This window comes from Schistocerca gregaria, chromosome 6 (genome assembly GCF_023897955.1).
Source record: "Schistocerca gregaria isolate iqSchGreg1 chromosome 6, iqSchGreg1.2, whole genome shotgun sequence".
In the NCBI taxonomy this organism is placed as follows: Eukaryota; Metazoa; Arthropoda; class Insecta; order Orthoptera; family Acrididae; genus Schistocerca; species Schistocerca gregaria.
The window spans coordinates 248,305,067-248,322,833 of record NC_064925.1 but is presented as its reverse complement, the minus strand read 5'-3'; the positions used below and the strand labels follow the sequence as shown (position 1 = coordinate 248,322,833).

At 40.9% G+C, this 17,767-nt stretch overlaps 1 protein-coding gene across 4 annotated transcripts in view; it reads left to right on the top strand.

Annotated features, from left to right (window-relative positions):
* The window catches only part of LOC126278568 (protein unc-80 homolog), a 953,735-nt gene that overhangs the window by 527,603 nt on the left and 408,365 nt on the right, over positions 1-17,767 (top strand). For all 4 annotated transcript variants that reach the window (XM_049978772.1, XM_049978771.1, XM_049978773.1 and 1 more), the window contains one exon: positions 7,784-8,050. In XM_049978772.1, the coding sequence (XP_049834729.1) occupies positions 7,784-8,050 (267 nt within the window). The remainder of the gene's footprint in view (positions 1-7,783; positions 8,051-17,767) is intronic.

The following is a 17,767-nucleotide window of genomic DNA, read 5'->3' as shown; positions in this document are numbered from 1 at the left end:
CTGAAGAAGCAACCATCGGTTACGAAAGCTAGAAATTCTGTGTGTGTGTTTGTGTGTTTTATTTATTGTGCCTATCTACCGGCGCTTTCCCGCTTGGTAAGTCTTAGAATCTTTGTTTTTAACACATCCATATCATGACGTAGAAGAAGGTGTAATTAGGTGAATGAGGAACACTAACTTCACTTAATGAAGGTTTATTCAGCACATACACATAGAAGAGCATGGAGCGAACTGCCTCCAGCCAGAACACATACAGTATATATATTGTTGTGGTTGGCAGGAGAGCCAACCGTGTTAGTAAAGGAGGCCGAAATTTACGCGTTTTAGCTCACGCAGGCTGGCGTGAGGTCTGGAACATGACCAGGGAATTAGAATTGAGAAAAACGGACGTAGCTGGTGGAATACTTAACTTTAAACATCGCTCTTTATGGTACATGGTACATGATTCACAATATCAATATTACGGATACTGGCACCTTGCTAGGTCGTAGCAAATAACGTGGCTGAAGTCTCGGCAAATGAGAGCGTATAAGTCAGTGAACCATCACTAGCAAAGTCGGCTGTACAACTGGGGCGAGTGCTAGGAAGTCTCTCTAGACGTGCCGTGTGGCGGAGCTCGGTCTGCAATCATTGATAGTGGCGACACGCGGGTCCGACGTATACTACCGGACCGCGGCCGATTTAAAGGGTACCACCTAGCAAGTGTGGTGTCTGGTGGTGACACCACATATACAGCTACTGAACATTCTTGATATTTGTGGGTACTTCTAGAATGTACTAGAACCAAATATAGAAATTAAAATTATACTGTGCAGGTGAGTTTTGTTTTCACAACCCTCCATGCAACAGTTTAGTAGCATAACCACTACACCACAGTGCTACTTAGGTACTTCTGCGACATTGCTTCCTCCTTAAGTGAACAGCATCTCTATGTTACATCATCCTAGCCTGGAAACGAGTCATTGGTCCTGCAAAATCTGACTCCCAATGACTGATGCTTGCCCTGGCGGTGATCTTCTTAGAACTTCTTTTGCCGCTATGCTCTTTGTCACCTTTCTGCTTGTTGCCTGTCACTGGAGTTTTGAATTTACCCTGGGTGGCAGGATCCTTGTACGACTTCATTCAAAGGACGTGGACTGTCTCTCTGATCTTTTGTCGTCTTGTGTCGGGGTCGAAATCTTCAACTTCATAAGTAACATCAGATAACTGCCTTACAACCTTATAAGGTCCAAATTACACCTGCGGAGCTTCTGAGAGAGACCAATCTTCCGAACAGGAGTGAAGATCCAGATGAGGCTGTGGGTCGCGTCATACTTTTGGCGATCATTTTCTTGAGCCTGCAGCATGCAGAGTCAAGCTAACTGCCGAGCTTCCTCAGCTCTGTTTAGAACCTGGCCGATGTAGTCGTCATCTATGTCATCAGAATGTAATGGAAACACCGTGTCCATTGTCGTAGTCACCTCATGCCCATGCAGCAGGAAAAAGGTGTAAATCCTGTGGTGTCTTCTTTGGCAGTGTTGTAGCAAAACATCACAAAAGGTAGCACCTCATCCCAGTTGCTTTGCTCAACATTTATGAACAGTGATAGCATGTCAGCTAAGGTCATGTTAAGGCATTCAGTAAGCCCTTTAGTTTGTGAGTGGTAGGCAGTCGTCATGTGATGAGTAATGTTGCACTGACAGTTTATCTGTGTCACAATATTCAATTGAAAAACTTTCCCTCGATCTGTAATTAATGACCTTGGGGCCCATTGTTTTAATACAATGTCTTCCACGATGAATTTGGCCACCTCAAATGCTTCAGCTGTTTTCACGGTTTTTGTAATGGCATAACATGTCAGATAATCATTGCAAACAATAATCCATCTATTGCCACTAGCAGACATTGGAAATCGTCCAAGGAGGTCAGTCCCAACATGTTTGAAAGGCGTTTTACCTGGTGGGATTGGTATGATTCGTCCAGGTGGTTTCCGAGGAACAGCCTTTCTCCTCTGGCACTCTCTACAGTGCTACACATAGTGACGGACACTCCTAAATAAACCTGGCCAGAAAAATCTGTTGTGGATTCTATCGTAGGTCTTAATAAATCCTAAATGTCCAGCCTCAGGTGTGTCATGAAATTTCTGTAGAACATCTAAGTGCATGTGTTTAGGAATCACTGGTAGCCACCTCCTTTGCAGTGATCAATAGCGCAGGATTTTTCTCTTCAGTGGCCTCACCTCCAAGGAAGGTCGCATCCTTTAGTTTCCCAGGTTGCAGCAGCTAGGTGATAGGTGAGAGTTTCTAAACGGCAATGCAGACCTTGACCGGTGTGTTGGGGAGCGTCCTCTCCAGAGGCTAGCTTGTGGTGATGGTGACCTATGTCATCCTGCACCCACATCTTCTTGTTCACCTTCGTCGTCCCGGAGTTGGCATCAGCTAAGATCAGTCTGCTGTCTTCTGTTGTAGGCATCATCAAATATTTACCGCATTTCTTGGCAATAGCACAATACAAGTCCCAGTCGTCCACAGTGGAAACATCCTGGTTGGTTATCCTGGATCCTCCAGACATCAGTCTTCCTTGGTGCCAAACAGGTTCCTCATACGGCATTGTATGATTTGAACTCCACCTTGATCTTGACTTTTTCACCGTTTTAAAGGGAAATGAAGGACGAGACATTGGGCTCAATGTCTGTTCCACTCCCTCCCTTATGACGTCTTGAAGGGTCTAGGTTTTTTGCTCTCAGTGCAAACCAAGTGCCTTCTGAACTTCCTCTCTCACTATCTGACGAACTACACTTGTGAAATCAGTAGATTCCTCCATCACAGACATTGATGCAACATTTGAAAGCTATTCAAACTTCTTCTTTGATGCATTGTCTCGATATACTGGCACCTTTTTGTGAAGTCATCTGCTGTCGGAACCTCTTGCGGGAGTAGGGTTTGATACATGTCCTCAGCAACACCCTTCATGAGATGTGCAACTTTATCTTCCTCCTTCATTCTAGAACCCACTATTTTACACAGTTCGAAGACATCTTGAATGTAGGCTACTATAGTTTCTCCTGGACGCTGTGCCCTGCACTTTAATTTATCTTCCGCCTTGCATTCTGTCATTGTGTATCGCTGAAATACTTGCGCAGTTCTGGCTGGAATACTTCCCAGCTAGAGAACCCGGAAGGATGTCTCGTGTAGTGGCACACAGTTGCTGTCATCATAATGTCTTCTTCTTCTGTCTCCGGTAGATTGCGATTTGTTGAATGTGGCTTGAACTCGGGTTTCTCGCCACTCAAACGGTGGCTCTGTCGTTCCCTGATGGGAGCCACCGTGTTGCCCATAATGTTCACTATTACAAGTTCCAATACCTGCTGCCTCCACCAGAATAATGTCATGTAGAAGAAGGTGTAATTAGATGAATGACGAACACTTAACTTCACTCAGCACTTGCATATACAAGAGCGTGGACCGAACTGCCTCCGGCCAGAATACATACAGTATGTAAACAGCTACAGAACATTCCAGTACAATGATTCTTGACATTTGTGGATACTTCTAGAATGTACTCGAACCAAGTATAGAAACAAAAATTGTACTGACCATGTGAGTTTCGAACTCATGACCCTCCGTCCAACAGTTCAGTATCATAACCACTACACCACAGTGCTTCTCAGCTTCTTCTCTGACAAATTTTGTGGACTGTTTGACATGACTCATGGTCCTGGTATTCCTTTTTATATCAAAACAATATTCATTTGTTTATTGTTTTTATGGAATGCAATGACTTTTGCATTGTGTTTTCTAACGTTTTCTTGAATATTTGTTAATTTCCTTATTTTTTTTCTTTAGATTATTTACATCAAGTATTTATAAGCAGATTCTTCATATTAGTTTGATTTTTTTCATACGAGGTTGCCTACTTGAATGGTGTGATTTTGACCAACTAATATTATGAGAATTTTGCCATTATATTTTCTACTACTCTGATCTCACCTACTTATCAGGTATATGTCCTTATCTTAATTTCATTTGGTCTTATGATTTTCCTGCATTTCTAATAAACATACTATATTCGATTTAGGAGCAATTCTGAAATTTATTGTTCCTAAGTATAAAGTACCAGAAGCAGTTTGCTTGTTAAGGTTTAGTTTATTGTCCATTTAGCTAAATGCCACATAGCGAGATGCAAGCACAAAAGTAGTTGCACATGTCCATTGGCTAAATTCGTTTCCAGTACATCCATTATTCTGTCACATCTGACAGCTGTTAATACGCTAATGTTCTGTTCCTTACCACGTTCATTATAATCCATTTTTGTGCAATCGTACAAAATCCCGCTACTACTTGTGTTTCATTGTATTCCATGGATAATTATCTTTGGAGTGAACAATGTCAAATCTTTTCTTTAAGTGAAGATGATATAAATTACACTCCTGTCTTGTGAAAACAACATATCCTATTTTTTCTCTCCTCACAAGCTCAGAATCTTCTCTTGCTGAATACACAGTAACATTGTGGGCAGTTATGCTTCAACTTTTAATTACTGTATCTCTTTTAAAGTACCCTCAAACTTATCATTCAGGCAAAGAAAACATTCAGTGTCATCTGCTTCATTAGTAATCAGAATGATAGTTGAAATATTTGTAAGCTACAGTTTATTTTTTCCTTAGAAGCTAGTTCTTTGACACAATTTCTGTATTTTACTTTTACATAAATTTTACTAACATGTATCCCATGGCAGCAGCTCAACAATAAGACATGAGAGTAGAGAAGACCTGAATCTTTCAGTTCACCTAATGCAGGGGAGTATCATATGATCTTTAAGCATTTGTGACAACAAATGTTGAGAAGGATGTAAAGAAAGATTTGAGAATTTTTATGCATAGCAAATGAAGCTAGACACAGATTGCTGGTTACCTGAAAGGCTAACATGAAAAACCATCTCTGGGGGCTGAAAACGTGGTGAAACAATCACAAAAATTCCAAGAACTTTGTACATGTCTTTGGCAGACATGTATCAGCAAGGTTGTAAAGATTGGGAAAGACCCACCTTGCGAAAGGACATAAATTAAGAATGTTTTGAAGATGGGATACAATATAGATATGAGTTCCCATAGACCTGTGCCAGAGATGTACAAGGACATGTTGAAAAGTAAAGCCTCTGAATATTTTATATGAAAACTCTTTTAACTTTTTAAGTAAAACAAATATTATTAACATTCTGCATCTTTATTCTTCTTGGCGACTTATTTATTTCACTACATATTCACCTTGGTGATGAACACATTTCACCCAACAAGAGACCATTTGTTGATACCATCACTGTAGAATGTCTGACTTTGTTGATGGAGCCACAATCTCACCTCTCTTTGCACTGCTTCATCACTATTAAAGGGAAGTCCTCAAAGGTGTTCTTTATTTTTTGGGAAGAGATGAAAATTGGGTGGACCAACTCTTGGGACTGTATGGAGGATGGTCAGTGATGGTAGTGAGCTCAAGGCATTGTGTCATTGCAGATTTTGCAGCCCTTGCGTATGGTATGGCTTCAACACGCTGAAAGAGAGGATGCTCCATGTGTGGACAGACTCTACGAATTTGAAACTCAGTTACATCATACTGTTTCTCATGCACCAACATATTCATGTTACACACTGCCACATTACATATGACAGCTTGGAGCCCTCCAACAGCAGATGGCTGCACATATAAAGACATGAAATAATGTTTGTTTTATTTAAAAGCTTTGACTTTTCACATAAAAAATTTGGAGGTGTATCAAAGTTTGTGAATCTCTTCAAAGTATTATAGGTGGCCCAAGAGCGGAATGATGGCTATAATGTCAGACAGAGGACGGTTGATGTGGGGTAGTAGCCAGTGAAGGCCCAGTCAGAATTGGCTGTCAAAATAAATGTTTTCTTTTGCACTGTTACATTAGCACTGTTTCATTGTGGGGAGCAATCATGTCCCCACTCCATGTAACAAGGTAAGGTGGCTGGCAGGATCACACCAAGTGACCAGCCAGCTGACTGCAACAAAAGTGTGGCCAGTTTTGCTGATGCCTGAACTCATGTGCCTGCCATGCAACTATATTACGTAAGCCTCAAACACTGGATGTCAGCAGCACATGTAGATGTTCAGGAATCTTGCAAAGGTAGCCAACTCTGTAGTGAGTAACGATGCCCAGATGGCTGCTGTCTGCAGCATGGAGGCACGCTTCATCCTCCACAGTGATGGAAGATGGTTGCCTTGTACAAGCTGTGACTCACTGTTCCCTTGGACAGGAGTCTGGGGGCTGCTTGAGTGAGCCAGGAAGGCCTTGTATGCTGTGCCACTAAGTCTAGTTATGCCAATGCACCACCTTTAGCCACATATTTGGCAACACCACTATAACGCATTGATGGAGTAGTCACTGCTCCCACACTGCAAGAACCATATATTATCACTGTACTGGCAATTTTCACTAAGCAGCCTGGCCTGTCTCACAGTAATGCAACAACTTGGTCGCTGTAACTGAAATGACAACACCCGGTGCGTGCCAGCTACCAGAGAATGTTGCAGTACTGCACCATATGCAGTACTCCACCACATACCCTGCCAGATTTGCTCTTAAGTGACACTACAGTATCAACACTTGCCAGAAGGACTCACAGCTGATTCACTGCATGTATAAGTGAAATGTATTATGAGTAAGTATGCATGACCTATTACTGTATGATTACACTGTTGGTGACCAGTCAGTGCAACCACTCACAATCATAAAATAACTGGGAATATATGAATCATGGTAAAAAGGTGACAAAAATCTCATTGCAAGAAATGGAGAAAACATACTGTTATTCATTGAAAGAATGATATAGAAAATTTATTCATCATTGGATGTGTTAGCATACAAAATACTGATCTAGAGCTTCCCGAATATTTTTGCACACTCAGGGTTGCTTGGTTGTGCAGATTTGATCAGGCAGGACAAGATTTAAAAAATAGCTGCATGTTTCATCATGAGTTTGTATAGACAGAACAGAGTGTCTCTAACTACAGGGACAGATGTTGAAAAATAGGCATTGTACAGCATGGAGGGAATTGATGTTAAAATTACGACAGTGCACATTCCAAGAGGAGTTAAGCAGCTTGTTACTTCCTGCAGCATATTTTTCAGAAAATTACAACGTAGGTAAATTTAAAAAAATCATATTCTTTTACTGAGGCTTCTGATAGTGATTCATCCTATTATGTAATATTAAAAAATCCATGCTGTATCCACTCCCATCTATATCAATGCTGCTTAAAGAATTCAGATGTTGAATTCACACTCATAGGGCCATATAGGGGACGAAATTCCCAACTAAGGAAAACTGTATTATGTAAGCATTTGTAAAAAAATATAGTTAATTTGCTAGTGCTTTATCATCACCACCCTGATGAACATTCATTTTCCCATGTAGTAGACATAAAGACTTGTTGAATGAAGACAGTTTTAATTGTATTGTCCAATTCTCATGCTATGTGAGTCTTATGCAGGACTTTATAATATGATGTACATGTTTCATGCAGTAATCTAAATTGTGAAAGAGTATGAACACCCATTTCAGCCACAAAAACTGGAGATTATAGTTCATCATGGTGTGAAAAGATAAATAGAGTTCTTCATACTTAATGCAGTTGCAGATAAAGTAAATTTTAAAATTAAAGCAGCAAATAAAGAACAAATGATTAAGATTCAGTATATTATAATGTTTTAATCTTTTTGACCAGATACATCAATAGGGAGTTTTTTTGGCATTATTATTTGTAAACTTGTTTACTTACAGCAAGTGTGACATTGTGTGGTACAAACTGTCCAATAGCACTGAGGCTTGTTGCATGCATGCTTTTGTTGGAGATAACAGCATTTTTACGTGAAACATACCAAACATTACCAAAATCATCTCGGAGTTCTGCAAGAGAAAGACAGCCCCCATGGGAACGGCTGTATTCAAGAGAGGCTAATCGACGTTGGAGCATGGCTCTTTCATCAATGGGGCATTCACAAACATCAGCTCAAAGTCTACAGTCCATCATTTGTGACAGAGATGCAGGTTAGTGCTCATTTCTATTGTTAGACACATATTTTTTGTTGATACATTTACATGGGAATGTGGGCATGCAGTCTTAAAATGATAAAGAAAATTACTGAAACTAGTAAGTAGGTTCCTCACATCCTGGGATCTGAGTGACCTGGCATGGGAACAGGGTGCCCTCAGACTCATGATTCCAATTGAGAAGCACCTTGACCAAGTAGTAGCAGCTCTGGGGGTACAAAAACAGGCAATGGCCAGGAGAGTAGTGTGCTGAATTCATGCCCCTCTATACCGAATTCAATGGTAATTTTTCGCATTTTTCCACCACCATGGATCCTTGCTCCTTCCATCTGTGTCACTACAGAAAAGTTACCTTATCCCTAGCTAGATCCCAGTCCAACATACTGTTCCTGCATTGTTGCTTGGCTCATGGAATCCCCCATACTGGCCTTACCATCAAATTACCCATCACTGGCTGCCACCTCTCCTTCCACAATTACCTCCACCTGTTCAGATTCCACCAGTCCTTAGCCCTCACCAACATAGTCCTGCAAAACCATATCAACCAAGCACAAACCTCCTTGCAGTAACTTCTCTCCATCGTAATATTCTCCTACTATGCAATCCCAATTTCACGAAACTCATAACACACATTGAACTCTTGCCGTGCAAAGATTTGAGCAACATGCACAGCGCCACCTCAAAAAACTCTCCATCCTGCTGACTTCCTACTCCTGCCTTGGGCTACCACCACCTCTACAACCTCCCCCACATCCCCTCATACCTGACAAACCCTGTCTGCTTCGCAGACACACTACACTTACACCTCCCTCCAAAACCCCCTCCCACCACCATATAGAATCCGGAACCTAAACAGACCCACCACATAGTTGTGAACCTTTCCTCCAGAAGCCTCATCCCCATAGAAATATCAGTCCTTGCCAAAGGCCTCACATTTTGCCCCAATCCCAAATTCGATCATGCAAGACTTTTTACAGACCTTCTCTGCTTCTCCTGGTCCCTAAAGTGGAAACACTTTGTTGCCATTAACCTTACCAATCAGACTCAACCAAAGACCAATATTGAAATATTGAACCCTGCCTAACTCAGTTCACTTCTCCATCCAACCATGATCTACCCCCCCCCCCCCCCCCACTGTCCCCAAACCACGCCCTGTTAACTTTCCAGAATTTCTTAACCTTGAACCTTGCCTCACCATTATTCCCCAAAACCCTCAATATGCAAACTAACCTTACATCCACAGAAAGAACCATAGTCCACCATCTAAAAACTGATGCTGGCCTTACAATCCTACCTGTGGACAAAGGCTCCACCACTGTTTTTTTGAACCGCAAGTATTACCTGGTGGAAGGACTCTGCCAGCAGTCAGATACTTCCACCTACAAACCTTGCCACAATAACCCCTTTCCAGTAATCCAGCAGGATCTCCAGTCACTACTCAAATCCTTAGACCCATCCCAGAACCTCTCCCTGGAGTCCACCTCTCTACTCTTCTACCCGCTACCTAAAGTCCATAAACCTAACCACCCAGGACGACCCATTGTGGCCGGTTACTGTGCCCCCACTGAGAGAATCTCTGCTCTTGTAGACCAACACCTTCAACCTATTACCCGGAACCTACCCTCCTATATAAAAAATACCAACCATTTCCTCCACTGACTCTCTGCAGTTCTTGTCCCTTTACCACACAGTGCCCTCCTCATCCCTGTTGATGCCATCTCCCTGTACACTTAATGTTCCTAATGCCCATGGCCTTACTGCTACTGAACGCTACCTTTCGCAACACCCAACAGATTCCAAACCAACAACCTCCTTCCTAGTCGCCATGACCAACTACACCCTCACCCACAGTTACTTCTCCTTTGAAGGCATTACCTACAAACAAATCCAGGGTAATGCTATGGGCACGTGCTTGCCACAGTCCTAACCCAATCTATTCATGGGCCATCTAGAGGATTCCTTCCTAAAAAACCAGAATCTTGAACCCCTCCCCTGGTTCAGATTCATTGATAACAACTTTGCTATCTGGATCGAAAGTGAGGACATGCTATCCACATTTCTTCAAAACCTCAACAACTTCTCCCCCATTTGCTTCACCTGGTCCTGCTCAAATCTCTCCAGGCAGATGTTGAGATAGTTCCTTTGAAATGGCACAGCCAACGTCCTTCTCCATCCTTCCCTAATCTGATGAGACTGACGACCTTGCTGTCTGATCTCCTCCCTCAAACAACCCCACACCAAGCCACCTTCCCAGATATTGATCTCCAACTCAAAGATAGCTATATCAGTATCTCTATCCATATCAAACCAACTAACCACCAGCAATACTTCCACTTCGACACCTGCCCCCCGTTCCATACCAAGAAGTCCCTTCCGTACAGCCTTGCCACCCATGGTTGTCACATCTGCTGTGATGAGCAGTCCCTCTCAAAATATACCAAGCGTCTCACTTAAGCCTTCACTGACTGCAATTTTCCTCCCACCCTTGTACAAAAAAATTTCCCATGCATTATCTCTCCAGCCTCCCACCACCTCCCAAAGTCCCTTCATCTGGTCACAGAAGATCATTCCCCTTGTAACTCAGTACCAACCACAACTGGAGCAACTGAATTACGTTCTCCGCCAGGGTTTCTTTTAACTCTCGTTGTGCCCTGAAATGAGAAATGCCCTGCCCACTATCCTTCCCATCCCTCCCACAGTGGCATTCCGCCATCCACTGAACCTACATAATATATTAATACATCCTTATTCAACCCCTGCTCCCAATCCCTTACCTTATGGCTCATATGTCTGTAATAGACCTAGATGCAAGACCTGTCCCATACATCCTCCCACCACCATCTTCTCCAGTCCAGTCACTAGCATCACTTATCCCATCAAAGGCAGGGCTACCTGTGAAACCACTCTTGTGGTCTACAAGCTGTCTGTCCACATGTATAGCCACCAACAAATTGTGGCCAAGAAACAAGTGGACCACCCTGTTGCTGAACACACTGCCAAACATTATATCCTTCATTTCCGTGACTGCTTCATAGACTGTGCCGTATGGATTCTTCCCAACAATACCAGCTTTTCTAAACTGCATAGGTGGGAACTTTCCCTGCAGATGCATCCTATGTTCCCATAACCCTCCTGGCCTCAACCTTCGTTAGTCACTGTTCTCACCCATCCAGCCCCCTTCCCTGTTCCCATTCCAGTACTACACAGCTGTCATTCCACCACCACACCCAGTCTTTTTATCTCTCTCTTTTTCTGCTGCCCCTCCCCCTCCGCAACCTCTCCTCTGCCCTCTGTTGAACTTGCAGCACTTCACTGTCCACCACCCCCAACATACTATCCTTCCCCCTCCACACCCCTGCCTTGTGTGTGTGTGTGTGTGTGTGTGTGTGTGTGTGTGTGTGTGTGTGTGTGCGTGTGTGTTTGTGCGTATGTGAATCTATTGTTGAAAAAAGTCTTAATGGCCAAAAGCTTTAATTGTGGGAGTATTTTTGTTGTGCCTGTCTGGGACTCAACAGCTCCACTATATGGTGAGGGGTAACTTACCTTCTCATAATATTGTTACATTGCATCCTGGTTTTTTCCTTTGTTTAATAATTGAAATTCCTATATGGAACAATGCATAACATCAATGAAAGAGAACCACTCACTTTTAGCAGACTGATTTGTGGCGTACAGGCACACACAGCAGAACATAGTATTAATTAACAAGCTTTAGAAGCCTCACACTTCTTCCAACAGAAAGTACACACATTGTGAATACACAACCATAGAGATGCCCAAATACACTCTGCCTTGGCTGCAGCAACACTGATGCATATTCAGGGTGTATATGCCCTGCGACAGCCAGAAAATTTAGGGAAAACCATGGAATTTTTTCATCTGGGGAAAACCCAGAATTTTTTATAATTCTAGGAATCTTCAATTATTTTAGATTTCAACTAAATTTTTGTAATCTTGATTCATAAGAATTGATACTGTAACAATTACACTACTGGCCATTAAAATTGCTAGAACAAGAAGAAATGCAGATGATAAACGGGTAGTCATTGGACAAATATATTATACTAGAACTGACTTGTGATTACATTTTCATGCAGTTTGGGTGCATAGATCCTGAGAAATCAGTACCAAGAACAACCACCTCTGGCCATAATAACAGACTTGATACGCCTGTGCATTGAGTCTAATAGAGCTTGGATGGCGTGTACAGATACAGCTGCCCATGCAGCTTCAACATGATACCACAGTTCATCAAGAGTAGTGACTGCCATATTTTGATGAGCCAGTTGCTCGCCTACCATTGACCATATGTTTTCAATTGGTGAGAGATTGGAGAATGTGCTGGCCAGGGCAGCAGTCGAACATTTTCTGTATCCAGAAAGGCCTGTACAGGGCCTGCAACATGCGGTTGTTCATTTTCCTGCTGAAATGTAGGGTTTTGCAGGGATCGAATGAAGGATAGAGCCACGGGTCGTAACACATCTGAAATGTAATGTCCGAAAAGCTAATCATTTGCACATCACAGCATTTTCTCCCTGTCGGTTAAATTTTGTGTCTGTAGCACGTCATCTTCATGGTGTAGCAATTTTAATGGCCAGTAGAGTAATTTTACTTTATCTCACTCGTGCAGTAATAAAACTTAAGGTAGAGAATGCCAGCCACTGTGGCCAAGCAGTTCTAGGTACTTTTCAGTCCGGAACCTCGCGACTGCTACGGTCACAGGTTCGAATCCTGCCTTGGGCATGGATGTGTATGATGTCCTTGGGTTATTTAAGTTTAAGTAGTTCTAAGTTCTAGGGGACCGATGACCTCAGACGTTAAGACCCATAGTGCTCAGAGCCAGTTTTAAGGGAGAGAATAACACTAAAATAAAACTTTAGTGGAAAACAAAATGCCCCATTTTCAACAACAAAGTGCACACAAAATTGTCTGCCAGCAGCAAAATGTGTCAAAGGCTTTAGGGCAAACATGAATCAATACTTGGTAACAATAAGCTCCTTTTGATGAGTGTAACGTGACAACTGCTTACGGCTGTAAAGCGCTCCCCCCCCCCCCCCCCCCTTTTACACACACACACACACACACACACATGCACACACACACACACACACACACACACACACACCTCACACACATGAGAACGTATCACAGCGATCTGTTACATGGGCTTTATGCAAGATCAGTTGCAATGAGTGATAATCTATGCCAGACCAGAACTCAAACTCAGGATCTCAAGCTTACTAGGCAGTTGCATTAACCAGGCACCACCTGGACACCCTGTTAATCGCCAATGCGCAGGCTATCAAGGTATGTTCCTCAGCCGACCGCCTTTCCCGCCCAGCACCACTACTTATCTGCAGTCCCTGTCCTCTCTTCTCTTCCTCTCCACTGCTCCTCCCCCCCCCCCTCCCCCTTGTATATCTCTTGTATGCTCTAACCTCTCAGAAGTTCTATCATCTTGTTGTGCAGCCTCTATAATAATCTGTGTCAGTTCACCTGCAGTAGTGCGTGTTTGGCTGTCTGTGTTGTCATGTGTTTGAATGTATGTACTTTCTTTGAGAAGCAGTGTTTGTCTTGAAAGCTAGTTAGTTAATATTGTGTTCTGTTACATATGACTACGTGCCACATATCAATCTGCTAAAAGTGTTTGCCTTTCCTTTGATTTTCAGTCATCATTTAAAACTTTGCTGTATTGACATTGTGTACAAATTATTCACATACAAAACAATATTACAGTAATCTGCAGAAATAAGTTAATTAAAAGGTGTTGCTTTGTGTTGAAGCCTGTTGGTATTCTTGTACTCATGTGCCAATAAATTTTCTCCTACTGGTATCTGCAATTACTAATGGGAGTGAATGTAAGATGAACTTAAATATTCACAACTACAGTACTAGAAGTAAAAGTAATCTCCAAGTAGAATTTGTATTCCTAGCAAGAGTTGAGAACAAAGTATTGTGGAGCAAAAATCTTGAAGAGGTTATTGGATCACATCAGGCAGGAAATTAGAAATCCCCAGACATTCAAAAATAAAGTAAAAGAGTGCCTTAATAACCACCCATTGTGTTAATTTATGAGAATGTTTGAATTTATGAACGTAATTTCCAGTCAATATCTAAGTTCATAGTAAGCAGATAGTAAATTTTCCAGTAATATAGAGTAACTCCTATAATTGCCAGCGTGATCAGAGTGGCACAATTGGTAATTGGTTGATAATAAATATTATAGACGTAGTTGACACTGGCTGTTTCTGCTGTTAATGTACAATTTAATTGTTTTACATCCCTCAAGGTTCTTCCTTGCGATGAGATGTGTGGAATAGAATGCGCAGTGTGTCTACATCCCGGGAGATCCGGGAAAAACCCAGGAATTTTTTCATCCGGGAGAAAACTGGGAAAACCCGGAAATCTTTTTGTGTTCCGGGAATTTTTCATTGTTTTAGTTTTCAGTTAAGTTTTTGTGATTTTGACTGGTAAGAAACAATACACTAACAAAAAAATTTACTGTATCCCGCTTCTGCAGAATAATACTGCAGCAACAAAACATGAACGAGAGAAAAAAAGTAAAATAAAACTTAAGTCTCAAAGAAAATGCCACATATACAACAAAACACAGTGCTCATACAAGCGTCTGACAGCAGCAAAGTGTGTCAAAGGGTTTCGGAAGACTGTGCAGGGCTTCTTAACAACAAATTGCCTCCAATGAGCATGAAGTGACAGTTTTTTACATTAGATTCATTTTAATACAAGATCTTTTAATGTTTCAGATGTACGAACATGTGGTCTTCCTGCGTCATCATAGCTGCACAAGTGCAGTGACGCCTGTTATCTGGCGCTCTCTGGCAACTGCTGAAACGTACCTTTCTAATAGGTCATGGAAAAATATTGCGAATATTGCTTTGAAAAGCATTACTTTCAAAGTAAATTTCCTTTTATGTAAGATAAACTATGTGAGAGACTGTATGACGAAATTTTTAAATCACAGAGCGTTTGACTCTCATTTAAAAATCAACTCTTTAGGGACGACCATATGAAGTATTTTGAGCCCAGAAGATCAGACATTTACGCCGTTATCAAAAAATTTTACTGGTTCATTTATGTGGTGTATGATGCGCAAAAAAAATCAACAATATATGTGGAAGCTTAGCTTCTCTTGCAGCTTATTAATCTTAAAAACCAAAATTATATGTGATAGCTTTTGTTTTCTTGTAGCAGCAATTGCACATTAATTTAAGCTATTAATTTTTCTTATTCGTGTGTTCGCACTACTTAAGACTGATCTTGCTATTGGCTGACTACATCACGTGTCAAATGCTGTCATCAGCTGGCGAGATCAGTTAACATGAGCTGTGACTGGCTTACAAAAGCGCGTCGCAATCTCGATTTTAATGATTTGGAAAGTAACATGAGATGTTTGGTGGAATTTGAATTTATACATTCGTAACACGGAAATATGCAGTGTATATGTTGGTGCATATCAAAGATCTTTCCAAAACGTGTTTTTTCCCCTTGGTTTCATCTTCTGAAGTGCCAGGAAATTCTACGCCGGTGTATAAAACCATAAAACATAAAAGGATTGATAAGTGCCGAGAAAAAGTATACTGTCACTTAACGTGGAAAAAGTGTATCTTCACCCGGTAGAAAGTGTATTTTCAGCCGGGAAATCCGGGAAAAATCCAGGAATTATTCTTCCTTGTCCATGTAGACACCCTGATGTGTGAAACTATGAATGACTGTTGTGTATAAAATTATACTGCAGAAAATTGCACAGTTAGCTAAATCTTCTATTAGTTTCACTATATTAAGTCATTTATTATTTTGTAGTTAATACATGACATAACCTACAGCGTATATTAAAAATATAAGTACATCACACATGACATAATACTAAACCACTGCACCTTCAAACAGCGGGTAATATAAATTATATGTATGTTGGAATGTTGTAGATTTTGTCTTGTGAGGATACTGGATCACACCTCATACCAGCTAATTAGACTCCAATCTGAGTTTTCCTTCATCACCATTGAAAACTCAGCTCATTACCATAACAATTTTAAAGGGATATAACTATCAGTGTAGCATCAAATAATTAATGTTAGTTTAAGTCAACATATTGGTTAAAAATGTGTAAATACCTACTTAAGAGAAACTGTTTATTATTGTGCTTAGTTTTTTTCCACCTTCAGACTTCTCGAAGTAAGCTGGAAGTGTGTTCTGAAGTCTACATGAATGATCTAATGTGGTAAAGAATAGTAATTACAATAATCAGCATTCAGAAGAGAGAATGTAAATATCACCTCAAAAATAAAAAAGAATGAACAAACTGAGTGTGTACTCATTATATATAGATCCACTGCACAGTATCTGATAATTATTTAAAGATGAAGGGGGATGGGGACAACTTTTGCTGGTTGCCCCTGTCACCATCACGGGTGACCTCAACTGGAATGACCATATTAATATAATTGTAGGAAAAGCAGACACCAGGCTGAGATTCTGTGTATGCATTTTAAAAAACGTAATTAATCCATGAAAGAAAGAGCGTACTGTACACGTGTTCAACCAATTCTTGATCATTTTTCATTAGTCTGGGACCCTTGTCAAGTAGGATTAACAAGATATAGAGAAAATTAAGTGAAGAGCAGCATTTTTTGTCATGGAATCGTTCATCAAATATGAGAGCACACTAAATACATTATTTTATCCTTCTCTGTCACCTACTGTTTGGTGCTGTTATTCTCACTAAGTGACTGAATAGATTATCTTGGTCTACTTACCCACTTCACATAAAATCAAAATTTTGTAGGATTTTTAAACACAATGGTTGGCAAATTTTGATTTTGAATTCATTGAACTCCTCTTGCCTTGCTCTTTGTTTGCTCATTTTGGCTTTGTTGAACTTTATCTTCTGAACTAGACTTTGACTTCACTAAATCTATCACAAAGTTTTCCTTGATTTCATGACAACTTTCTAGCACAGCTAGTGTATCACAGTGGTTCTATACCATCCCTCACAACATTGCTTGGCACATACTGATCTAAAGCACATTGTAGAATGCTTCAGAATTTCTTCCATATCTGTGTCTTCCATATCTGTGTCTTCTAATCTGACTATTTGATGTTGACTATTCAGCTAATTTACAATTTTCTTCCTCTCATAATTGTTAAATAAAAATACTTTCATGTGTTTCTAAACTTTCCTTGCAACATTTTTAGTCAACAGTGCAATAACAGCCTTCTGATCAGCAATGCACCTCTTTGTATTAACTAATTCAAAAAGCTCAGGACTATTAGATACTAAGAGGTCAAAGACATAACCCTCCCTCATGAGCTGCTTCTCCATCTGCTCAAAGTAATTTTCAGATTAGACATCCAAAACAATCTCACTAAAACCCTGACTCTTGGACAAGTTTTGATTCCATGACTGACATTATATAGGTAGCAAATTGATGTCTCCCACAATCACAATGGTATGTTTGAGAGAGAGAGAGAGAGAGAGAGAGAGAGAGAGAGAGAGAGAGAGAGAGAGAGAGAGAGAGAGAGAGAGAGAGAGAGATTACCTTTGCCAGAAAAATTCCGCAACAGGTTTTTTTAAAAAATAGAAAATTGCAGTAACCAAGTAATGATTGTAGCTCCATCAAAGTAGTTTCCTTGGCTATCTGTACACAGTTGCCAACATTTGTGATTGTCCTGGAAGCAAGCAGGGAAATTTTA